General features: G+C 31.1%; 2 protein-coding genes, 1 long non-coding RNA gene and 1 pseudogene across 3 annotated transcripts; all 4 read right to left on the reverse strand.

Annotated features, from left to right (window-relative positions):
* Positions 1-198: 198 nt before the first annotated feature.
* On the reverse strand, positions 199-5,068 carry LOC148554344 (uncharacterized). The gene is made up of 5 exons (XM_088495119.1): positions 4,154-5,068; positions 3,658-3,916; positions 3,185-3,339; positions 2,365-2,539; positions 199-257 (listed from the first exon to the last, which is right to left on the reverse strand). Exons 1-5 carry the CDS (start codon positions 5,066-5,068, stop codon positions 199-201), a joined length of 1,563 nt encoding a protein of 520 aa, XP_088351245.1.
* Positions 5,069-5,256: 188 nt separating this feature from the next.
* LOC148554345 (uncharacterized) lies at positions 5,257-6,807 on the reverse strand. The gene has a single exon (XM_088492761.1). It carries the CDS (start codon positions 6,805-6,807, stop codon positions 5,257-5,259), a length of 1,551 nt encoding a protein of 516 aa, XP_088348887.1.
* A 15,158-nt stretch (positions 6,808-21,965) lies between these two features.
* LOC148554346 (uncharacterized) lies at positions 21,966-25,709 on the reverse strand. The gene is made up of 2 exons (XR_015891965.1): positions 25,211-25,709; positions 21,966-22,699 (listed from the first exon to the last, which is right to left on the reverse strand). It is a non-coding gene; the product is annotated as an uncharacterized LOC148554346 (long non-coding RNA).
* Positions 22,993-25,215, reverse strand: LOC107606252 (sucrose transport protein SUC4 pseudogene; annotated as a pseudogene).
* Positions 25,710-26,837: the final 1,128 nt, after the last annotated feature.

Below are 26,837 nucleotides of genomic sequence, written 5' to 3' on the forward strand. Positions count from 1 at the left end.
ATAAAATAAAATATATTATTGAATTATTAAATTAAAAGAACTAAATAATTCAGTGATAATAAAAAATAATAAATTTTGATGATTTTTAATATTTTTTATATATGTATATATAAATATATAATAATTAATTTTAATGATTGATTTTAATTTGTAATTAGTATTTTAAAATTCTAAATATAAGAAGGTAACTAATAAAAATCATTTTATTTTTGGAAAGATACCCACCACAGCACTGCTAATACCACACGATTTGGCATCTGTCCAAAGTTGAACAGTTATAAAATTAATGAATTTGTACATATTCTTTTCTCACTCTGCTACATGCTTCTTTATATAATACAGAAAATAAAATTTCGTTTATGGGTAAGTCATCAAATTAAGCGACATATATATTCTCACTGGGAAAAAATAAACAGAACAAAAAGAGAGCTAGAATAATGAAAAAAAACGTTTTTTTTTTTATATTGAACTAAAAGTTGAATAAATTAAAGTAATAATTTCCTTTCACTGTAGGGATGACTAAGCATTTCAAAATTGAAAATATTCACAGAAAAATATAGATAAGTAGAAATTCAAGTACAGTCAACTTCATATAAAGTTGATAACTTGAAAATCAATTTTTTAATTGACAATCAGATAATATTTTTTTAATTTTTTTATCTCTTTATAATAATAATAATAAATCAAATAGTATAATCAACCTCTGTTTTCTATTTTGTTGGTTAAATATGAATTAATATAAAGAATTAATTTTCTAACAAAATCGTACTTTTCATTAATCATATGGTTTTTCATGCGTGCGTGTTCTTTGCTAACGAGAGAAGTTAATGGTATATCATCTTTTTATAAAGGCACTCTGAAAACTAAGTACCAAGTTCTTAATTACAAAGCTTTTGGCTTAGTTAATTATCTATTGGATGTTAATATATGATCGACGATATTACTACTGTTTTTTGGATTAAAAAAAAACTAAAAAATTAATACTATAACAATTAATTTTAACTAATATTATAGTAAATTATCAAATAATTTTTAATATAAAATCTATTAAATATCAGTTTTTATTGAGTTTAAATTTTAAATATTCATTTATATAATATTTTTTTATATTTTTTTTGGTGACTAAACAAGGAAAGAAACAAAGCAAAAACTATTCTAAATCCGAGCGGATGATTCGTTGGAGATCAACACTAGGCTCAGACCAAATAACATGATTAGAGTTACTCTTGGCACCATATTTAGCCATCCAATCCGCAGCTCTATTTGCTTCTCGGGACACCCATTCAACGTGAACAAGCCAAGGACGAGATAAAAGCTCCTGAATCTTGTGAACCAAATCTGTTACTTCAGATGGATACCCACTTGTAAGCTCATGCATGATGGGCAGAATGTCAAGGCAATCTGTTTCACATATAATATCCCTCAAACCGCAATCCCAAGCTAAAACCAGCCCCCTCCAAGCAGCAAATAATTCACATCTGATTATAGACCAAGGGGGAATGCTTCCAGAGCAGCCCGAGATCCAATCTCCCTTAGAATCTCTAATAATACACCCAAATCCCGCTAAATTTGAATCCATATACAAGCTTGCATCACAATTAACTTTAAAACTGTTGCCTACCGGTGGTTCCCAACACAGGCAATTTCGGAGAGACCTAAAGGCATTGCTTCGATTCCTGTAAACCTGTAAGTCCTTGGCGGTAATTCTGGCCAAGGCAACAACCTTATGGTCTGTCCAAGGGTTGTTAGTGTTGAATATGTCATTGCACCTATGTCTCCATACCCACCAAAGCCCTGCACCAAAGGACGCCTCATTGTTAGCCAAGGCCTTCCGAAACCACTCTTCAAGAGCAGTACCAGCTGTCGAGTCCAGGATACTAGGATCCAACATATACCAGATTGCCTTTGATCGTTCACAGTCTCTAAGGCAATGCTCCATAGTCTCCTGCGCCTTGTTACATCTCTTACACATATCTGAAGAAGCTAAATGCCGCTTGAATCGAAAGGTCTCAGTTGGTAGAGTATCATGTAAGCTAAGCCACATAGTAAATTTGAACTTCTCTGGAATGTTTGTGTTCCACAACCAGTTCCAATTACTGTTGGCATTCCAATTTAATGTTTTCTTTAATAACCATCTGTAACCCTCCCTTGCACTATACTTTTTTGTTGCTGCAGGCCACCACTCCCACTGTGGCTCCAACTCAGTCAAACTAGGATATCTCAGACCATAAATAAACTGCTTAATCTCATGCGGAATAGGCGTGGTAAGACTATCAACCTCCCAAGACACCCCTTTCCACAAGTCAGCCACCATGAAATCTGATTCAGAAATATGTACATAAGGAACAAGGTTGCAAAGCTTACCAAAAGGAGTCCACTCATCATACCAAACTGATTTGTGGACATCTCCAATATTCCAATGAAGCCCTTCCTTGAGATGCTCATAGGCACTAACAATGTTCTTCCAGGTAGCCGATGAAGAATTTCTACTGTTTCCGTTCATACCAGATTGATTCCTGAGATATTTATGCTTCAGAACCTGCACCCATAACTTCTCACTATTATTTAGACAATCACATACCAACTTTCCCAGAAGCGCCATGTTAGCACAGGAAGTATCCCTAATACCCAATCCTCCTGCCTTTTTAGGAGTTATGGCGACCTCCCACCTGACCAGAGGCAGTCCTTTTCAAGTCGCTTGGCCTTTCCACAAGAATTGTCTCATCAAGGAATCAATTTTATTACATGCATACTTCGGGAGAAGAGAAATTTGCATTTCATAAACTGGGATAGAGGCCATAACCGATTTAACAAGACAAAGCCTCCCTGCCTTATTCAGTAGGCGTCCTTTCCAACTGGAGAGCTTTCTCGAAATTTTTTCAATAATCTCCTGAGCCGTCTTCCTGGAAGCTCTGGCATGACCGATGTTAATTCCCAGGTATTTACCCAAATCATTGCAGAACCGGATGTTAGAGACCCCTGAGAGAACCTCTTTTCTCCTCTCCGACACCCTCTTGGAACACTGGGCCTTTGACTTATGAAGATTTACCTTTAAACCTGACGCTCTAGAAAACAAGTCCAAACAATGCATGACCTCTATTACTTGAGCTTTTGATGCCTTACAGAAAAGCAAAAGATCATCTGCAAACATCAAATGAGAGAGTCGTGGTCCATTCCTAGAAACCGCAACTGGGTTCCACAAACCTTGGGAAACTCTATGAGAGATAAAGCAGGCAAGCATTTCCATACAAAGTACAAATAGATAAGGAGACATAGGATCTCCTTGCCTCAACCCTCTCTTCGGATTGAAATTTTGGAGCCTGTTCCCATTCCACAAAACTGCCAACGAAGAGGAAGTCACACAATTCAATATAAGATTAATGGTAGCCTTTGGAAACCCAAACCGGACCAAAGTAGCTTCCAGAAAACGCCAGTCTACCCTGTCATAAGCTTTTTCCAAATCAATCTTGAATGCCATGGTCCCTTTTCGAGACTTGGTGTTCCTCATGAAGTGCATAATCTCTTGAGCAATGATAATATTCTCTGTGGTTCCTCTTCCTGGAATGAACCCTCCTTGCAAAGGACCAATGATCTCCGACAGGAAAGGTCTGAACCTGTTAACTAGAACCTTTGTGACAATTTTATAAATTACATTACATAAGCTAATAGGCCGAAACTCCCGTAAGGAAGAGGGAACTTCCACTTTAGGAATTAGAACAATGAGAGTATCGAAAATAGCCGCATTCAATGGCTCACCCTCAAAGGCTCGCTTGACCAGTCTACACACATCGTTGCTAAGAGAGTCCCAGAACTCTTTGTAGAAAATTGCTTGAAATCCATCTGGCCCTGGGGCTTTAAATGAACTCATGGTCATCACAGCTCTTTTAACCTCTTCAGACGTCACCGGTTCCACTAACTTTTGACAAGCCTCAGTACTAAGAGACGGGCAAGGAAAAGGCCCCATGGCGTCCAGGTCAATATCCTCCCTTGTAGAAAAGAGCTTTTGAAAGAAAGAATTTGCCGCCAGTTCTAGAGTCGTAGTCTCCGTGGTCCAAGACCCATCCTCCAAAAATAACCCATGAATTTTGTTCCTCTTTCTCCTGATAACTGTCTGCAGATGAAAAAATTTTGTATTTCTGTCTCCACATCTCACCCATTGTTCTCTAGATTTTTGATACCACAACAACTCTTCTTGAAGAAGGACAGCATTCAGTTCCTGATGCAAAACTTGCTCTTTGATCCTAAGCTGTTGATCCTCTCGACTTTCCAGAGTAATCTGAACGTCATTCAAAAGCCTCTCCAACTCCCTTTTCTTAACAAAAATATTGCCAAAAACCTTTTTATTGAAGCTAGTTGCATCTTTTTGAACCTCCAACAAACATTTAACTACATCCGGAGCTCCTCTATTCCAAGCTGTATCAACAACATTCCTAAAAAGAGGATGAGTCATCCACGCAGCCTGGAATCTGAACGGACGATGGCCCTTGGTAGCCCTCTTTGCCATCTTGCACCTAGTGAATAATGGGCAATGATCAGAGTGAAGGCGCGCCAGCACCTCAGTATAAGCCTCTGGAAACATTAGTCGCCAGTCCTGGTTGATGACTGCTCTATCAAGCTTCTTGGCCACCTGCACCCCACCTTTCACCTTCCTGTACCAAGTGAATCTTCTCCCAATAGCCCCCATATCAAACAGCCCACAATCCTCCAATGTTTCCGCAAATTGTTCTGCTCTGGCAAGTCTAAATTGCCCCCCTCTAACTTCACTCTGCAACAAAACATCATTAAAGTCCCCTAACACAATCCAAGGTCCGTGGATCATATTAGCAATCCTTGTCAAGTCACCCCACAGTTCTTTACGCCGATGTATATGCGGATTAGCATACACCGCACTGCAGTAACTAGATGTATTGCCCATAGTGATTTCAAAACTGATACATTGATCAACTACATCCAATACTCTCACAGAAATATTTGAATTAGAACATAGAACCCAGATACCCCCACTATGACCATTAGCCTCAACAATACCAACATCCTGGTAACCTAGATTATTCCAAAAAGATTTCATCCTCTCGAAAGCAACATGGGTTTCAAACAGAATGAAAAAAGTAGGATGAAATTTATTCGCTAACTCCTTACTATGAACCCGGGCCAATTTATTAGAGGCACCTCTAATATTCCAAAATAGAAAGCTTAAATCTAAATAATCCATAAAACAATTTGTATTGTAAAAAGGACCAACCTCAGCTGAAGTCCCTAACGAGATGATGAAGATCCACCATCATATCCCCCTGAGCCTTGCTTGTCCTTGTCCGGTTGTTGCCCGGTCTGTCTGTGTCCCTCCACTGACAACCCTTCCAATTTGCCGATTTGCTGCTTGCTGGTGTCGCCAAGGCAGTCCGGAGTCGACGGCGAATTCTGCAAAGAAGAAGGGCGCAACCTCTTGTGTCCGTTTTTGATAATGGCAGTGAAAGTCGGCACCGCAACGGAGACAGATTTGCCCTTCACCCCTTGCTGTTTGGAAGATGCCATGCGTGCCTTAGATCCGCTAACCGACCCGATCTTCACCCCTGATTCGGCTCCTCTCATACGTAGCCCAAAGTCACGGTTCTGGTCCAATTTCTGATTTGAGCGCACCGGCATTTTATCTTTAGATGTTTGTTGGGCTTTGTTTGATTGACTCAATTTTTCTCTCCTTTTGCCGCTGACTTTGGTCCAGCCAGCCTCATTTTCCAAATGTTGGGACCCCACTTCCTTCCCATGCAACGTATCATCTAATTCCTCCCCAATTTCTGTAACTATCACTGACTCTTTGTGATTGCATCCAAATTCAAAAATTTTCTCTTTTGAAGCTTCCTGTGGCTGCACCACCCGGGCCGCCGTCTCGGTCACTGATGTTTCCTTTCGATCCACCCTTTCCGAATCTATTGGGGTCATTCTGCAGTCAGTTGCTGGATGCCCGAAACAATTGCACTTGTCACAAATAAGGTGTAAGCATTCATACTCCACCTTATATTCAAACTCATCGACAATCACACTCCGGACCACCGGCAAACCAAGATTAATTTGCACGCAAGCCCGAGCAATTTTTCCCCTTTCCGCCAACTTAGTAGCCAGATCCACCTTGACTGGTCTTCCCACAGCAGAAGCGATTCTCATCATGGCTTTATCCTGATAGTACCATATGCTCAAACCAGAGATTCGAATCCAAACCATAGTCTCCCCGAAAGTGTCCTCACAAGGTTTAAAATCCGGTGTCCATGGCTTGACCGCAATATAGTGACCGAAGATCATCCATGGCCCCCCTAGTAAAACCTTCTCTCGATCGTCCATGCGATCAAATTTAACGAGGAAGTACCCAAAACCCACATCCAAGATTTCATATCCACCGGTGATCCTCCATACCCCTTTCAATTTGTGAAACATGGCCGTGTAACTAAGGTTTTTTCCAAGAACCTTAATCACAATTGCTTCCTTGTATGGTTCAGAAAGGATGTTCCTAGCCTCTTCGGAGAAGCAAACTCTTGGAGGCATAGGATCTCCTTGTTTTCCAGTGACCACTGCCATGGAATCCTCATCTAGAGCTTCAGCCCGATTTATCCCTGTGGCTACCGTAGAACCAATAACCTTGTCACGGAACGAAATCTTGGAAGTCACCCTGGAACTAAGGTCGCCCTTACTTGATCCCTCCTTCACACCTGATGCAAACCCTCCCACACTCTCCCCCTTATCTCTTTCGATGGCATGGCCATCTTCTTCACCGTGTTTCACCCTCAAACGCTCTCTCCCGCTCTCTCCTTCTCTCATTCTCTCTGAGTACGGAGTACGTATATTTTTTTTTATATTAAATACTCTTTGTTTGAATTAAGATAATATAAAAGAAAAGAAAATATAAAAAAAAAGAAAATAGATAGAAATATGAGCTTTTTGTTGTTTGGATGACGAAAGAAAATAGAGTGAAAAAAAAATAAATATGGGATCCATCAAAATATTTTTTTTCTTAAAGATGAGATAAAAATAAAAAAAAAATGTATAAATAAGTATAAAATTATTAATTTATCCTTTGATTAATTAAAAAAATAAAAAATATAAAAAAATATCATAATTTTTTTTCATTCAAACAATTTTTTTTATCCAAATAACACATAAAATATTTTTTTATTTTCTTTTTTCTTAAATTTTTTTATTTTTTATTTTTTATTATCTATCCAAACAAAGAATAATATTAAGAGGGATATTTTACTGTACAGATTAGAGTGGTATAAAGAGAGAATATAATTCTTTTTATAGTTATTTTTTATTATTTTTTTATTATTCAAAATGTGGGTCCTATCTTTATTAATCTCTCTTTTATTCTATTAAAGAAAAAATCTATAAACTTACATCTTTATCATATAATTCACGGTATTAAGAACGGGATGTTGTTTTCTAATACTTTTTGTGACAAATTGACACAATTAAAAAAAGAAAAAAAAACATAGATAGGCACTTCTCTTTATTATGCTAGTGAGACATGTAGCTCACACCATAGCAACTAGCAATCAAATCATGTGTGTGTAGGGGGCGGACACAAAATAAAAAGAGATGGATACATGAATGTTTGTACCTACTACCAACTCTAGACTTCAAATGGGAATAATAATGCACCTTCCACCTTAGAAATATTATATACTATTTTAAAACAAATTCTTTTATAATAATATTAAACAAACAAATTCTTTTTTAATTAAATCTCCAATTAAGTTTTTTTTTTCACATTTTTCTCCTCTTCTTAATTTTTTTTACCCCATTTCATCTTTTTTTTTTTTGTTATTTTTTCTTTTTATTCTTCTTTTTATTTTGGTTTAATTATTCTGTTGGTCACTATAGTTTCGCGAAATTTTCAATTAGGTCCCTATATTTTTTTCTTTTAATTGAGTCCTTGCACCAATTTTTTTTTAATTGGTCCCTACACTTTTTGTTCCTTTTATTTAGGTCTTTATACCAATTTTTTTTAGTTGGGTCCCTATAAAATTAAGTCAATTACTACTAAGAGGGACTTAATTAAAAAAAAAATTAGTGCAGGGACCCAATTAAAAAGAAAAAAAGCATAGGGACCTAATTAAAAATTTTATGAAACTATAGAGACCAACAGAATAATTAAACATTTTATTTTTGTTTGCAGTTGTTTTTTCTTTTTCTTTTCCTTCTCTTTCTTTTTATTTATCTTATTTCTCATCTTTTTCTCTTCTGGTTTTTCTCTCTTTCATTTTTTTTATTCTCTTCATGTTATGTGTTTTTTGTACATAATCTTTTATGTTATTTTATTATATTTTTTTGTGTTATTTATAAAAAAAAAATTGTATTAATTTTTAGAAATTTTAATGTGAGGTTAAGATTGAAACAAAAATTCAATAAGTAGCTTTTGAAACTTTGTTGGAGACTTGATGATAAAAATAGTTTTTTATTCTGCATTTTTCAATTTTTATATATTGAATGTATTACTAAAACCAATACTTGAAAAAAAAAAAAACAAAAATCTACAAATATATAAGTATCTATATTTAGTAATATTATTATATTTTATATTCATACCCTTACATTAATGAATGAAAGAGAATAAAAACAACAAATAAAGTGTAATTGTTGCTATATCTAATGTAATTTTTAACTTTGACGACTCCATTATATTGTAGTTATTTATTAATTTACTTAAAAAGTTAAAAATGAATACTTATTGAGAACCAAAGAGGGGGGTTACAAAATATGATAAGAGTATAAGACACATTAACACATAAAAAAACAGAAGAAAAAGAATTGTGTTCAAAATTTGTTTCTTTTTCACATTTGAGCCTTATGCATGCATTCCCTGTAGGTTACTAGAGTCCTAGGCCGGAAACTAGGACTTTATGTTGGGTCTTTTAGGGCACTGCCGTAAATGGAGGGTTACCTTTTCGGTTGGTCGAGTGATCAGTTTACTCATCTGCTTAAGTAAGTGTTAGGAGTTTGAACTCCGTCATATGCATACAGTAATTTATTGGCCAGTGGTAGACCCTTAAATGGAGCTTAGATCCGTGACGGATTAGTCCTTAACTTGTCGGGTTGGGAGATACTGTTTGGGTAAACAAAAAAAATGAAAATTTAATGTATTTTTATTTTGTATAAATACTATAAATCTAAAGGTTAAAAATTTGAGGGTCAAATTTGTAATTTTTATTTTTTCATTTAAAAGAAATTTACAAATCTGAAGGTGAGATTTATATTTTACTATGATGCACGGACATGGGACACGACACGACACGGGACACGCCGACACGCGAATTTTAAAATCTTACATAACACGGGGACACGCATATATATAAAATATAAAGTATTTTTTAGATAAATTATAATGATATTTTAATATTTTATTGATATTAAAATATAAATTAAAATTTTTTAATTATTTTTAATGTCTTGTTTTAATTATATCAAGTATTTAAAATATTTTTTGTTTTAATAAATAATAATATATACTATATCTAAATTTATTTTAAAAATATATGTTAAGAATAAGATTGGACGTGCGGACACGTGATGGTATTTAGGTGTGTCCAAGCATGTCCAAAGAAGAATTTTTTATTTTTTATTAAGACACAGTTAGACACAGCAGACACACGTGTCAGACGAATGTCGGTGAGTGTCGTGTCCGAAATATGTCCGACACGCAAACACGATAACTCAACAAAATGTTCGTATTTCATAAATATTTTAACACTAAAATTTTTTTGAACAAACAAATCAGACCCTCTTATTTGAGTTTTTTAAATTTTTTATTTAAAATCGATTCTCAATTTTTTACTTTCATCCAAAATTTGACCTTTCAATTTCCTATCCTCACTCAAATTTGAGTCTCTAATTTGTAATTTTTAATTTTTTAAAAAAATCTCAATATCCATAAAAAATACAGCAACTTTCTATAACTATGTATAACACACTCCTCTAATTTATTACCAAAAAAATTAGCCTACCTTTTGAGAGCCATGTCAAATATTGCCTCAAATAATACTAGATTCATACAAAATTGCAAATCATATTTTTTTTTTTACAATTTTTGTTAACCAGTGCTTTAAGGTTTATTCGTAAAAAATTTAGGATATATTTAATAAAAGTATTAAGATATCAATATTTTTAGTTAACAATAAAAAATTAATTATTTTTTGCTCAAATATAAAGTAAATATAAGAGAAAATGTTAATTACGCGTAATATCTTTTAGATTTAATTAAAGAACAAAATTATCTAAATGTGTTTTATTGTTATTGAAAATAAAATTTACTTTATGATATGTATATATGTCAAAAAATATAGAAGAATTTAAATAGCAAAAGATAATGTATATGTTTTATATAATTGTCTAATTATTTCATTTTTTATAATTATTTATGCAATTAATATAAAAAATAATTATTTTTATTGATATGACATTATGTAAGTGAATATTCGTATAAAATTACTTTATATTATAAACATAGAGTCTATATCTTTACCAACGTAAATTGGCACAGATGGATGAGGGTCTGTGTCCCTTAACCATTTCTCTCAGATTCGATATTTACTGGAGGATGGAAATGGAGCTTGCTTGCTTGGAAGGGTCGCTCACTTTGTACCAACGCAAATTGGCACAGATGGATGAGGTCTGTGTCCCTTAACCATTTCTCCTGGGTTCGATACTCACTGGAGGATGGGAATGAAGCTTGCTAGCTTGGGAGGGTCACCCACTTTGTACCTCTACAGTATCCGAAAAATTAGTCATTGAACTTCTAACCTGATGGATACCCTAGTGCAAATCCAAAAAAAAAAAAAAAATAGAGTCTATGTCTTTTAGTATAATACTTTAATAAAAGAAAAACAGATATAAAGACAGCAAACAAATGAAAGAAAAGTGTGTCTTTCGGCATTAGAGAATATATAAGAGCAATTAAATCAACAATCAAACAAATTAAATACAACCATACATGGGCTTGATACCAAAAAAGGATTTAATTTGCTTTTTTTTCCCAGAGCAGAAAAGGCTCACACTTGTTATGGTAATAAAAGGCTAATAAAGAAACATGCTACTTCATCCTCCATTCATTTATAATAGTTAATATAATATAATATTCATATTTATCATTTTGAAGGAAAAGAGAGGCATATATACCGTTTTTTTTGCCACATTTGGTTGGGTTGAGTCTATGGCAAATTTGGAATGCATACATTATTAGAAAATTCGCATTAAACATGTTGCATACACTACTATTATTTAATTAATAACTCTTCTTTATATATATAGCCACAAAATTAAACCTCCACTTCCTAATAAATAACACTCGCGAAATCACTGAAATTTTATTTTGCGGCGATTTTAAACCGTCGCAAATCTATGAAAAAACCGTCACTATTCGACGAGTATCTTATAATGCATTTTTTCCTTAAATTCTTTAAAATTATTTTACATAAATTAAACCATGCATGTCATTATAGTCATGGACTATATAGTGAGGCCATTATTATATTTAATTTAATATTTATAATTCACGGGACGGCCTCACTCCTCTGTCCCTTCTATACCTATTTTATTTATTTATTTTAATATGTGAAAAGTGGAATTTTACATAATGGTTCAATTGGCCAACTGGGATATTTTTTTTTAATAATGGTTCACTTTTTATATTTATCTATCAAAACGTGTCTAAATAAAAGAATTTATCTTTCAATATTTTCAATGGCACATATTTCTCAATTTCTAAGTTTGTAGATATTATCCGTTTGATTAGATAAAAATGTTAAGTCGTAAATTTACCATACTCATTCTAATTTAGGTTTTTATTCTAAACGATAAGAATAATGACAAAACTTTTATATTTTATCTTTTAAAAAGTATCTAAAAAAATATTTATACTTTAGACATGCTTCATTACACTCTTTAACTAATATGGGATGTTAAATTAGGGTTTCCTTATTATTAATGCAAAAAATTGAAAAATTAACATTTTTCGGTTTAACCAATGAACATTTATATTTTTGTTTATTTTTATTCTTTTACAGTATTTTTTTGTTCGACATGTCAATGACTAATTTGTTATTGATCGAAATTTTATTTAAGGACTTGCAGCTGGCCAATAAATTATTTCATGCACAAGATGAAATTCGAACTTTCAATACTTACTCAAACAGATTAGTAAATTAATCACTAGTCCAACTCAACTTAATTTTTGTTTATTCATTAAATGCTGGCTAAAAATTGATTATGAAAATAATTAACATATTAAATGATCAAATTAACAGAAAGTATAAAAAAATGATTTTTAATTAGTCAATATTAATCAATTTTAATATTCAGATATATAATTTAAAATTTAAAATTAATAATTTATAATTTAAGATTTAAAATTTAAAATAAATAAAATATTTTTTTTTTAAATTAGTCGATCTTGGCTAAAAAAAATTATTTCCCTCACACTAATTTAAAGAGTTTAGCTAATATGTGTTCTAAAAATATATAATAAATTTACTATTAATAAAAAATTTTAAATAAACATAAAATAAATGTATTAAAAAATTTTATTTTTTATATTTTTAATATTTTTTTAATTTATAAATTTAACATATATTCTAAAAACACAATATAGATAAACTTTAATTCTAAAATAAAACTTTCTCCCATGTTAAATGCGCCTAAGAATTTATTCCGACAAAGTATTATGAGATTACCGATATTATTAAAGTTAAGTGAGTTGTAGTATGCAAGACATGTGCCATCTTCTCAACGGTTAGTCATTTCTTTATATACATTAAAAAGTAGAAAGGTAGTAAGCATATTAAGAAGGAAAATATTTATTATACATGCTCTCAACTACCTTATATTTCTTAGGATAAAAACTTAAACTATTCATTAAAAATATATAAATGTTTCTTTAATTAACAGAATTATTTATACATCTTTGGTGGCTATATATTAGACTGATAACTATGCTTGCTGGCTACATCGCAGGGATTTACTACATTTTGACACGTGGATTGACTCGGATTATGACCATTTTAAGGCTAGGTAAATTCACTAATCAACCACGCTAATTATTTTGTTTAGGGATGAATAACTCACAACATGAAAATAGTAAATAATAATTAAAATGAAAATTAAAATTTAACAAAGGCAAAAAATCATGAAAAATTGCGTCTGTAATTTAGTTATGAAAACAGAATAAAATAAGACATTTTAAATAAGATATAAAAGATAAAGATACAAAAATTAATAATTTTATATTTTATTTAGTGATAAATTAAAATAAATTATAAAAATTTAATTTATTTTAATTTTTTATTCAAAATATTTTAAAAATATAATTATAAAAAATTAACAAAAATAATAAAAAAATATTATTTTTTGTTAATATTTTTTTGGTTTTTTTAATCAAAATAAACACAAAATACACTAATTCAATATTTTTTATTTTTTGAATTTTGTGAAAGAAAAAATAAAAACAATAAAAATACTAAAATTTTATTTTCTATTTTCATCTCCTGTTTTTATTTTTTTCACAAAATAAAAAAAAAACACTAAAAATAAAAATAAAAATATAAACCAAACGGCACCTTTAAATTTCTAATGCATTTGTTTTAATTTGTATTTATTAAATGAAAAAAATATAAAATCTTTTACTAATAATAAATTTATCATGTAACCTAACCTAAACACCCCCCTAAAAGAGAATTTCACGTCGAATTATATTTATTTAAAATTAATCGTTAAAAAATTATTAGATGACAATTTAGTTCAGCATGTCAAATTATCTAATTAATAATTTTTAACTATTAATTTCATATGAAAATAATTGTATATGAATTTTTATCATACAAAAAACCTATTTTACCCTTTACTTTTTTTTTTTTTTGAAAATCCATTTTGCCTATGATAAAATTGAGAAATTACTGTTAGTAAATTAAGCTTTAACAATTATTAAGCAAACATTTAATAATAGTGTAAAAGAATAACTACTTCAGTCTCTATCGCTTCATTCTCCACGTGTTGTTTTTAAATTGGAAGGTCAATTTATAGTTATTTTTGGATATCACAATCTTAGCCACCAAAGATATCTCTCTCTCACACACACACACATATTTATATAACACAAAGTTATTACTGAAATATAAAAAATATAAGTATATGTTTTATTTTATGATGTAATAATTAAATTTTTATCTAAAAAACTTAATTAGAGAAATTTTAATACTTTATTATGATTTACAACAATTGCAAAAGTTTAACTTATTAAATAATGGCCAATATATTTTTGTCTAAATAGTAGGGGTGTACATGGCCCGAACACTATAGGGACTAATTTAATGTGATTTCATCGTGCTAGGGTCGGGTAAGGGTCTCAAAAATAGATCCGGTCATTATTTTGGGTCGGGTCCGAGCCATAGTTCGGGTCACCCGAAATCGGCCCGGTGGCCCGGTCATCATACACAATTAATATTTTGTGTTATTAGTGATGGATGATGGCTATTCTTGTGTGAAATTTAAATATTGTAAATCTTAATATTTTGTGTTATTAGTCATTATAAGATTATAAGTTAATGTTTTATGTTTAAAATGCATAAGACTTTAGACTAATGCATAATATTATGTTATTTGTATTGATTTAAATATTTGGTGTTATTAGACAATATTAGTATTGATTATGGTTATGCTTTAATTTTAGAGAAGGGTTGGTTCTTGTTATATTTTTTTAAGTGAATTTTACTATGTGAATTGTGAAATAATGATTGAAGATTAGGTGATTTTTACATACTAAAGATCTAGTTTTCATCTGATTTTTATCCAATTTTCACCCAATCCGAAAGTGCGTAAATTTTATCGAGTTTAGGATCGAATTAGGGTCTAAAAATTAGACCTAATCTATATTTTAAATTAGGTCTATATTAAGCCAAATCGAATGTAGCCCAATCCATATACACCCCTACTAAATAGAACTCCAATGTGCCCCTTGAGGGTAGGATAGATGAGTATTCAATAAAAATATAGTGGGATCTTCCTATACGGCCCTTACGGCTAACTTAATTTAATAATGCCTCATGAATTTCAAAAAAGCAAACTATTATTAAAAAAGAAAAAGTCTAAAAGATATAATTATTTACGTTATTTTTTTTATCAACTTAATTTTTTAAAAGAAGTAATTTTATGAAATAATATCAAAGTTTTATATTTAAAATATTTAGAGTTTTATCATTAGTAAATCCTAAAAAAATAAAATAGCACGGAACAAATAAAAAGAAAAAAAAAAGGATTATATAAAATTTAAGTAAATCTAAGATAGACTCTTAATTGAAGAAGAGTGTAGAGATATAATTATTTATATTATTTTTTTAGGGTTATGTTATGTGTACACCAAAATCAGTCACTAAAATTAGCCACCAGTATAAATTAAAATACATGTTAGAATATAAATACACATTGAAAATAAATTAAACTACATATGTATTTATACACAAATACATTGATGACTGATTTTAGTGTACAAATATTATTTTTCTTTTTTTTTATTAACTTAAACTTTTGAAAGAAGTAATTTTATGATAATAAAAAAAGTTCAACCTTTTTTTCTATTCTAATTAGGCAATAAAAAGTTATAGAAAATCTAAAAGTAAAAGTTGTTCACCCCAAATTCATGTTAGCTGAAGATCTGAATGGCTGATGTTTGTCCTTCTTCCATATTTTCTAATATTCAAATGAATTTGACAAAATATATTTTCAAAGATAATAATTAACATTTGACAAAATTATTTAGCCATCAATTTTGCCTTATTTTCGAAATGAACAAAAAATGCTCACATGGCTATTTAACGATGGTGATGACAGATGAGATTCCAACTGATAAAAAGTAAGCTATATATATGTTGGGGAAAATGGTGGGCATATATAAACAGCTTTCACTTATTTAAATTTATGAGAACTGCAAGTTCAGTGTATATATAACAATTTCTATAGGTATCTTTGTTATTTACGGGAATTATTACATTATTTTGACTTACTAAAATTTATAAAACAACCCTAATTCACATATATACCAAAATGGATATTAATCCAAAATAATTGGTCACGCACGTATATTTGTCGCATTATGTGCTGGCATGCATGGTGCAAGTTGATATATCTTATAGGTACATATATAAGGTATAAGTGGGGGTGGTGCAAGTTGATATATCTTATAGGACAGTAGCATAGTACATATATAAGGGGGGTTGTTACCGGATAGGATAGAAATAGAATTAGGGGTGACAAATGGATAAAGTAGGGTAGGCTAGGATATAGGATTTGGAATCGATCTTAATTCTAGATTGAAATTTTTATATAAATTTAATTCTATTTTATTTGTGGGTTGAAAATATCTTAACTCTAATCTATCTGTGGGTTATAAAAAAGATGCAATATTATTATATAATTTGATGATAATTTAAAATAGAACTAATTTTTATATAAAAATAAATATTAAATTATCAATTAATAATATTTTTTTAGGATTTGGATCCTCTAAATTTTGAATTTCACTTTAGAGAGTAAAGTTTGATCTCTCACTATTTATTTCATAGGTGGAATCAAGAGAAAATATGAGAGATAAACCATTCAAAGGTGAGAGATCAAACTTTACTCTCTAAAGTGAAATTCAAAATTTAGAGGATCCAAATCCATTTTTTTTAGTGACTAAGGATCTTTTGCATTTAGTGAGAAGTCTTTGATTCAATATTCATTTGAAATATATTTTTGTATAAGTATATAACTTATACATATACATATACAGGGTGCGGATAGGCTTGAGACTCAACTCACACCCTATCCGACCCACACGAGAACCTTACCTGCACTCTACCCTACCCGTTGCGGATCAAGTTGGTAATCCTAACCGATCGGATAGAATCAGGTTAGATACCCGCAAGTAGAGTGCATGTCGTCACCCTTAAATAAATAGAGTTTAAGTTTGATTCAAATTTTATTTATAGTTTTAAATTTTATTTGCTCTTTAAATTTCTTAATTTGACTCTATTTGATCTAATTTACAAAAACAAATTTATTTTTACTTAAATACAATATTTAGCTCTCTTATATTTTATAATAACAAATATTATTTAAATATAATACAGTTAGTAAATTTATAGAGAAATGATTATTTATGTGATTCTTCTATTAGTTTAAAATTTTAAAAAAGTGGTATCATAATATATGGTATCAGAATTTCTATATTCGAAAAATGTAAAGTTTGATAATTATATTGATGAATTTAAAAAAAACAAAAAATTAACATAAGACATAAAAAAAATCTATAAAAAAATTTAAACAAATTTAAAAGAAATTTTATTTAAAGAGCATGTTAGAGATATAATAATTTATATTTTTTTTTTATCAGTTTAAATTTTAAAAGAAGAAATATCATGATAAAATTAAATTACTAGTTTAATATAACTAGACAGAAATTTAGATTTTAAATTTTTATTTACTCATCATATGTATATATATTATTATGTACATTCACATTATATGTTAAAAATGTGGGTTGCGTGAACAAAATTAAATACATGATTTAGCTTAATCATTTTGAATATTTCGCCATATTTATGCATGGCTTTCTAAAGAATATTTTTAAAGGAATTGATTCAATATATAAAAGTCTGTGGAAATTAAATAGATACATATAAAGATAATTAAATATCGATAATAATTTAAGATTATTTTATTTAATTTAATATTTATTAATTTATATATAATATTTATTAATATTATCTATTTATTATAACAATAATTAATTAAAATAAAATAAAATAATTTAAATTAATTTTTATTGTCTCAACTTTTTTTTAAATATATAATTATTTATATATTTTTTATCAAATTAAATTTAAAAAAAATAATATTATGAGAATGACAATGCTATTATTAAGATATTTCTCTACCACAAACACATATCTGAGAAAACTATATATATATATATATGGTAATATGGATAGAGATGAAGATATTGTTTATACAAGTTGAAAAGTAGAAGATAAGGTGCAATGAGAAGTGGTATCAAGAAGCACTAGCTAGCTAGTAATAAAATTTGGAAACATACATTACTAGTACGAAGTAAAATCCAAAAAATAATAATAGTTGTGTTTGGTGGTAGAAGAGAAACAAATGAAGGGTGGTGGTGGTGGGGAGTGGTAAATGCAGCAGATAGAGAAGCAACTGCTCCATTTTATTTTATTTTTTTTGGTTTTGTTATCTAAGAAACAGACAGAAATTATCAAAGCTGGATTTTGTTACTGCAGTTCCAAACAGGGCCTATCCATGTTCTTCCATTCTCTACTACCAATTATTGTTTTCATTTTAGTGTGCCTTTTTCTGTGTCTTTTTGTCTTTAATTAATAAGCTCATCACTACTCATTTAATTTCTCATCAATACATGATGTTCTTTAGGGTAAAATATACTTTTTATCTCTTAAATTTGGTAAAAATTTTAAAAATATTCTTAAGTTTTATTTTCTTTCAATTTTATTCCAAAAATTTTCAATTTGTATCAAATATATTATCGGCAGCTAAATTTTTAAAATATTTAAGACCAATTTAACAATAATATATGAAAATTATGCTTGATTTGCTCGTGTTGACGGTTGTTCTTATGAAATTATTGTTGAATTGGTCTTAAATTTTTTGAAAAATTAGTCATCAGGAGTATATTTGATGCAAATAAAAAACTTTTAGAACGATATAGGGCTGCACATGGATCGGATAATATCCGTATATCCGCGGTAATTATCCGCATCCGATCCGAATTTTGCGGATATTATCCGATCCGCACTATGGTAGGATCGGATTGCAGATTTAGCAGTGATATCCGCGGATTCGATCCGCATATCCGCATATCCGCACATCACATATAAATAGCATAGTTTAAGAAAATAAACCCTAATGTGATATGAATTTTAATGTGTTATTTTATGAATTTTATGATATTTTGTTTTTAATTTTTTATGTTGTATTTCAACTTAGAATAATTAAACTTAAATTTTGTGTTATTATTTTGTTTTTGTTATTCAAGAGAACTATTATTGATAATATTTTAGAAATAAATAGGTTTAAACAGATAAAAAATGAATTTTTTGGACATTTTTTTGTAAAAACAGCCAAACAGAATCTTAAAATAAGTTTTTTTTAATTATGCGGATATATCCGATATCCGATCCGACAAAAAAAAGCGGATATCATATCCTATCCGATCCGATCCGATAAGTGCAGTGCGAATCGGATATAATTTTAGGCTATATTCGATCCGATATAAAACGAAATTAAAACAAAATAAAATTTAAGGATATTTTTAAATCTTTTATAAAATTTTAGAGACAAAAAATATATTTTACTCTAATTCTTATTATTACCAAGTAACAACAATGTGTCACAAATTATTATTATTGGCCGGTATCATTATATTATCTAGCCAATGTATTCCTTTTCAATAAAATATAAGTCAAAATACAAATAATAATAATAATAATAATAATAATAATAATAATAATAATAATAATGTGTGGGATATGGGACACAATCAAAATAGCAATCTCAATTCTCAACTTTTATGATTTCACAATTTACTACGTCTGTCGTTGTCTGCATCTGTTTGTTGTATTTGAAGCTCAATCCCTTCTTTATTTGCCGTACAACAGACACTATGAAAAAGGAGCATTACAATGAATTCCATATCTTTCTGCATGTTCCCCATTGATACTATCATCACAACTTCTCTACCACAAATATGTCATATATGCATTCATTATATTTGTTTTTTTGTATAAAAAAAATACACAAACATGTAACACAAATCAAAAGGCATTTTTTCCTCTATTATAAAAAGTTAAAAATAGATAATAATTACACAAATATATGCATTGTTTGTCGCACTTAGACATGTGCTATCATACATAGAGTGGTCCATTGGTAGAAAAAAAATTGCTAATGACAAGATGGTCGGTTCAGAAGTGGCAAACTTATCGAAAATATTTGGTAATCAAAGAAAATTAGCCAAAATCAGCCATAACTTGCTTTATTTAGTATTTATTAATTGTTATGATAATTAATAAATGTTAAATAAGACAAATTCTGGCTGTATTTTTTGTTTACCTAGCATTATCCAAAACTTGTATATACAAAAATACTATATACACGTTAAAATCGATCACCAAAATTAGTCACTATATATTTATATATAAATTAAATATATTTATTTTTAATATATATATTATATTAATCGCTAATTTTGGTGACTGATTTTAGTATAATATATCTGTCTCTCCATGTGTGTGGACAATTTTTGTCAAACACATTACAGAATAGTACCATAAACCATAATGTGAATTTTGATTTAGAGCAAAAGCAAATTCAAAATGTCAAAGGCAGTGGATATGGATATATATGAAATGGTGGTGTAGGTTCTCTGAAAGCCATGGCCATCCCATGTCAGATAACATGTGTAATTAGTAGATGTTCGTCACACAGTTTCTGTGCATGAAAGATATGTATCATGCAAAAGGAGGGAACCGATGCTTAGAAGCTAGAGATTAAGATAAAGTAATTAACAGCACAAATTCTCACAGTGAATGCGAATTTGGAAATGAAACAAGTTGGTGTTAGTAGTGGAGATTAGACTGAATTTTTATTTTGCCAAAGTGTATGTTGTCTTTGACAGTAACAACAATGATGCTCCTCTAGGCTCTAGAACCTTCAACGGATTCGTTCATGTTGAATACATCAATTCAAATCTTAAGTTTGATGTTTGATTAACACACCAATTTCTTTAGACATGATTAAATTGTTAGTTTTACCTATAAAGAATAGACCCTAACATGATACGATACGAGAAACGCGGATATACTAATTTAAATTTTTATCAAGGCATGGGGACACAACATATATATACAATATAATTTTTTATTTTTTATTTCTTATTAAATGTTATTATTTTTTTAATTGTATAAAGTATTTAAAATAATTTTTTATTTTAATAAATAATAATATATACTATTTCAAAATTCATTTCAAGAATATATTAATATAACTTAAGAGTAAGGTACACGTGATGGTATTTATTAGATGTGTCAAAGCGTGTCTGAAAAATTATATTTTACATTTTTTAAGATAGTTGGATATGAAAAACATATATGTCAGACTAGTGTCGAATAAGTGTTGTATCCGGAATTTGTTCGACATGCAAACACGATAACTCAGTAAAGTGTCCGTGTTTAGTAAGTTTTTTTACCGTTTCTTAAGCATAACTATATATTACCGAATTCAAAATCAACATACAATTTATTTATTATCGATATGGGTGTGAGGTCCAATATGTAATGTATCTATATCCCCCATCTCATTTTATGGTATGTTAATATAGAATGCTAAGAATTTATTCACTGGTAAACTGTTGAGGATATGCATGATCTAAATCCAAATCAACTGTTAAGAGAAAATGGTTATACCCAAAGAAAAAAAGAGCATTAAATCCATCAGAGCAATTGACATATTCACTGCTGGCCACTAAGCAAATTCAGCTAACCTATACAAAAAGTAGCAGAAATTTCTCAGATTCCAAACAGAAGATCATGATTGAAGCTGCAACTTGTAATTGACATTGCTTCAAAAATCAAAAGAATTTTTTTCATGTGGAATATAATTCCCAAGCACCAGCAACTCATCTTGGTTGGAAAGGATGTTTGCCCATATGAGCAATTCTTTTGAAGCCCTAGTTACGTTTCCATCACATTTTAGCATTTAAAGTCAAAATCTTTACATAGGTGGGACTGATTTAGTTTACAATGAGAGATTCTCCACTGATTGCACAAGTTAGATTATTATTCAGTACTTTGGTGACATACAGCTTTTATGATTACATTTTGGGTTGCCAAGATGATTGGAAAAATAATGCAACTTGCTTCTCTTACATTATTCCTTAGACATCAAAAGCAAATGTATTACATGAAAGTAATGACTTATGATAAGATAGAGAAGATCAAATTTACACCATTTGGTCCAACATGAATGTTCAAACTTAAAATACAAAGTTGCATGACTTTTTAAGTGATAATGTGATCTTTTAATCACTTTTAGTACCATTCATGCAATCCATTCTAGAGAAAATTAAAAGAATGATGAGTATTCCATTATTCGGATTAGAGAAAATGAAAAGAAAGGCTCCAAAATAACTGCAATAAAATAGAAGTAAGGAAAAGATAAATATTTACAAGACATTGCTAGCTATTCATTCTCTTACCATGATCACTTGTGGAACGAATTGAGTGGCAAAATGAAAAAGGAACATGATACCTCACAGGCTCATACATATGTGCTCTTGCCTTTTGAGGTCCAGACCGAGGAATAGCTATGAAGAGGAGCGTTGGACCAATGGTTGAGTTGTTTCCGTGTACCCTCAAGGTCACGGGATCAGGCCATGGAAACAACCACCAATGTAATTGTCCGGTTAGGCTGCGTACATTACACCCTTTGGGTGCGACCCTTCTCCGGACCCTGCGTTAGCACCGGATGCTTGTGCACCGAGCTGCCCTTTATTGAGGAATAGCTATGATAGATATGAATCCACTAATAAGGGCTGCAACCGCTGCCACAGCAAAGATGGGAGTTTTTCCCAACAAATAGTTGACACCATGGACACCACCATCTATTACAGGCATCAACATGATAAATGTAATAACCAGTAGCTCAAAAAAAATACAACAAATTCTATACCCAAAGTTTTTGTTCATTTATAAGAAAACAAAATATTTGCCTTTCCTCCTTCATCATCTCTCCTAAACAGACCCTTAGGCTTAATTAGTCTTAAATACATTATCACCAGAATGAAATGATTTTCATATCCAAAGTGTTATGCATTGAACATGTGTAAATCACATTTTTTGTGCCTTGGTGCTCATCATAAATTCAAAATTCAATGCTCCCCAAGAGAATACGAAATTTGGATTTTTTCTTCATGGCAGAGTAAATCTTAATGATACACACTATATTTCTCATGGAAGTTGAATAAGTTCCAAATTTACTTACTCATTTACTGAAAATAAAGCAATGCAAAACAAGATGTACCAGTGGGATAACTACATCAAGATTTAGCACTCCCATTGACAATCCTGAAGTATCAGCAGTTAATATAAATAACTCAAATTTATATCCCCAAAAAACAATAAATTAACACAAGAAGCCTGCCCACCTTGCCCAATAAGGCATATGGAACACTATAAGTGACCTGAAATAATTAGTCCAATAAGTCAGATAACATATTAAACTAAATTTGTGTGTATCAGACAATGAATGACATCATTTCCCAAATTTTCTTTTGTGACACACAATGTTTTTCTCAAAGAACGATGTTAGATGGCCAACAAATATTATCATTTTTGGCCAGCAATAATTTGCACCCATATCTACAGAAATTTTGTACACAAGAAACATATAGTTTGCACCTATATTTAACAGAGTTTTGCATACATAAATCAATACAGTTTGCACCCACATTTTTCAGAGTTTGCACACATGAATTAGTAAAATTTATTTGTTAAAGACAATTTAGTATTTATGTTGTTCAAATGATGACAAAAAATACTAAAAATTGCTTGTACTCAAGAATTTATGTTTCTCAAATGAATAGGTATGGCAACATATATGTCAGTTTAAAACACTTGACATCTTACAGCCAGAGGAGATCCAAGAATGGTAAAGATTGTGGATGCAGCAGCAACAATGGTGAATGGTGGTAGATCTTTGCCTAAGTAGCCACTTTTCTCTTCCACAAGTTCAATATCAATTCATTAATTCCTTATGTGATACAATGATAAAAGTTTTTTATTTATACTCTTAAAAGACTAAGTAATTCTAACGGGCTTAATTAGTACCCCTCCTAATATTAAATCCTAAATTATAAGATTTGAAACTCCCCACAAAAACCAAATGCCCCCATTCTAACAACTGATATTAGGAGGGCTTAATTAGTACTCCTCCTAATATTCCTGCATTGACTCTCCATTAGAACTGATATTATTCCAAGAACAACTGAATTCAACAACAAACCAAATGCCCCCATTCCAACTCCCTTTATTTGGTTCACCACCGTAAATCTCTCGTCCCATCCAATCTGTATCGGAAAGAAGAAAAGGAAACCAGGCAATCCATGTTTAAGCAGAGACAGATAGTATTATCTATAGTCTTTGAGAAATACTTGAATGTCCCAAATAACTCCCACAGGAAAGGTTCTTCTGAAGCACCTCCTGACTCCCCAATTGAACCTTGGGGGACTTCATGTGCAACCATGATGCTGATATAAAGTGGTGATCACCATGAAGCCAACGTCGAGATAGAAAGCAGACTTGAGATTTGCACAACTAATGTTGCATCCAACTGTGACTGTGAAAGGAAAAATTGTGTGCCAACCACTGTACGATCCAGTTGCATAGCCAATAATGTTACCAATGACCATAAACAGGGAAAATTTAAGCATTTGCAACTCGCATCCTTCAGTGATCCTTGGCTTACATTCCGAAAAATAGGGTGCCAATTTACTGTTTCACAGATGATCAGTGTTAATTACAAGGGATTTAAACTGACATCAAAGTCCAAGAACATAAGGGCATTTTCTTTAGGTAAGGGTGTGTGTTGAGGAAGTTCCGTTCAAACATAAAAGGTCACCTTCACAAACACAGCTTATGCAAAATGCTATGAAACTATGCCAAAACCAATTTGGAACATTTCAATTTGATATGATTTATAAATTAAGAGTATTTCTGAACATTTCATTCCAAACAACTTCAAGTTCCAAAATCTTAAGATTCAAGTAGGCCATTGAGCCATTCCATTTTCAAAGGCTTGACAGAGTGACAAAGTATTAAAACCCTGGTCAAAGTTAAATCAGTTTCATGAATCCAGAGCCTCTTGATTTCATGCTTAGTTCACGACGAACTTTCACAACTATTGTTTGATTCCAGACGAAAAATCAAGCTACAACAGAAAGATGAATTGCATCACTAACCATGCAATTCAACGGTTTCACTTCACTCAATCAGTGAAGTAAATCCAATTAACCGACAGAGCATAATCAAATTCCAAAAACGAAACCGCAATCAACGACAAATAAGTGTGTCATGCAACGATTTCAAAATTGAACTACTTTTCCTATTAATTTTACCAGTGATATCGCCGAGCAATGCTCTGCAAGGGCTTTAACTGACGTTGTTGGCAACATCAAGGATCCAAAGCCCGAACACGAAAACCGCAATGGTGCGTCGTGTCGCCGAGCCACCACCCAACTTCGGCAGCGTGCCAGAACACGAGCACCAAGAACACAATCGTCACCGGCCGAACCGGCTCCTCCAGCGGTAGCTCACGTGGCCCACGAGGGGCTGGACGAAAAGCCCGGAGAGAGGCCCGCAGAGCCATATGAAACTGTCCCACGCGTGCGAGATCCCTAGCTGCTGCACTACGGCTTCAGAAGCGAGAGCTACAGCGCCCAGCCGAACTGTATGCCGCCGGAGACGGAGGCTACTTTAAGGAGCTGCCTGAGCGCACCCGGGAGCGGGGTCGGCGTTTGGAGCGGCGTTGCTGCAAGTGGCTGGGACGGTTAATCTCGGGATTTTTCTGTTGTCTAACTATAAATAATTAGTTAGTGGTTACGGACTTGCGGTTTTAGATCCTTAGTTGGTTGGTAATGAGTTAATTGATACATTATCCAACAACCCGCCACTAATGTAAAATAGTTTTTGGGAATTACTTGGATCTTATATTTTTTTTTTTTGTCGAATTTATCTAAAAATAGTGTAAAATTTCAAAAATTATTTTAGATATGAAAAAGAAAGTGGTGTTTTTGTTAAATATTAATCTCTAGAGTGTTTTGCATAAATGTATATATTCATAAAACGCTAACACAATACGCATCATGCGTGTTGCTTTATCAGAGATTCGCAGAATTTTGAAGTAACTTTATCAGAGATTTTCAACAGAAATTCGTCACGTATCATCTCTCGGTACAACACACATTCTGCGTGTTACTTTAGCAGAGATTTTTTGTAGAATTTCGAGACAACTTTATCAGAAATTTCCAGTAGAGATCCACCACGTGGCAGCTCCAAGGCAACACATACCCTGCGTGTTAACTTTATTGAGATTCCACACATATTTTCGAGGTATCTTTATTAGTGTCTCTAAGCACAGGAACACCACGTGACAGCTCCAAGGCAACACGCACCCTGCATCTTGTAACACTCTTACTATTAGAATGTTCTGCTTTCAGCTGCGTCATTCCACTCTGGTAACGAGAATATTACGACGACTTCCATATATTTAATAATAAGATACGGGCCTTTAACACGAAATCGTATCGTTTAAAAAATCGAAAATACTTTTTCTTTTTAAATATGCATATATAACCAAATTCAAATCACAATTCTCTCATATATATAAAATTTCTTATATAAGTAACCTACAAATATACATACATACATATATATCATTACAAATCATGATTTTTATCCCTCTTACAAAAATATAATGATAAAGACGAGAAAAAAAAAAAAATATATATATATATATATATATATATATATATATATATATATATATATATATATATAATGCTAAACAATACATCTAGATACGCAGAAAGAACTCCTCTAAAATTCTTTGTCCGTCCTAAAAAAGGAAATTTATAGGGGATTGAGAACATCGTCCTTTACAGGGTTCTCAGTAAGAGTTTTTAAGAATTGTCATAAGATAATACGTATAAGAAAAGAATTAATTTTAACTGCAGTGATTATCGT

This window comes from Arachis ipaensis, chromosome B7 (assembly GCF_059453495.1).
Source record: "Arachis ipaensis isolate K30076 ecotype BB chromosome B7, ASM5945349v1, whole genome shotgun sequence".
Classification (NCBI taxonomy): Eukaryota; Viridiplantae; Streptophyta; class Magnoliopsida; order Fabales; family Fabaceae; genus Arachis; species Arachis ipaensis.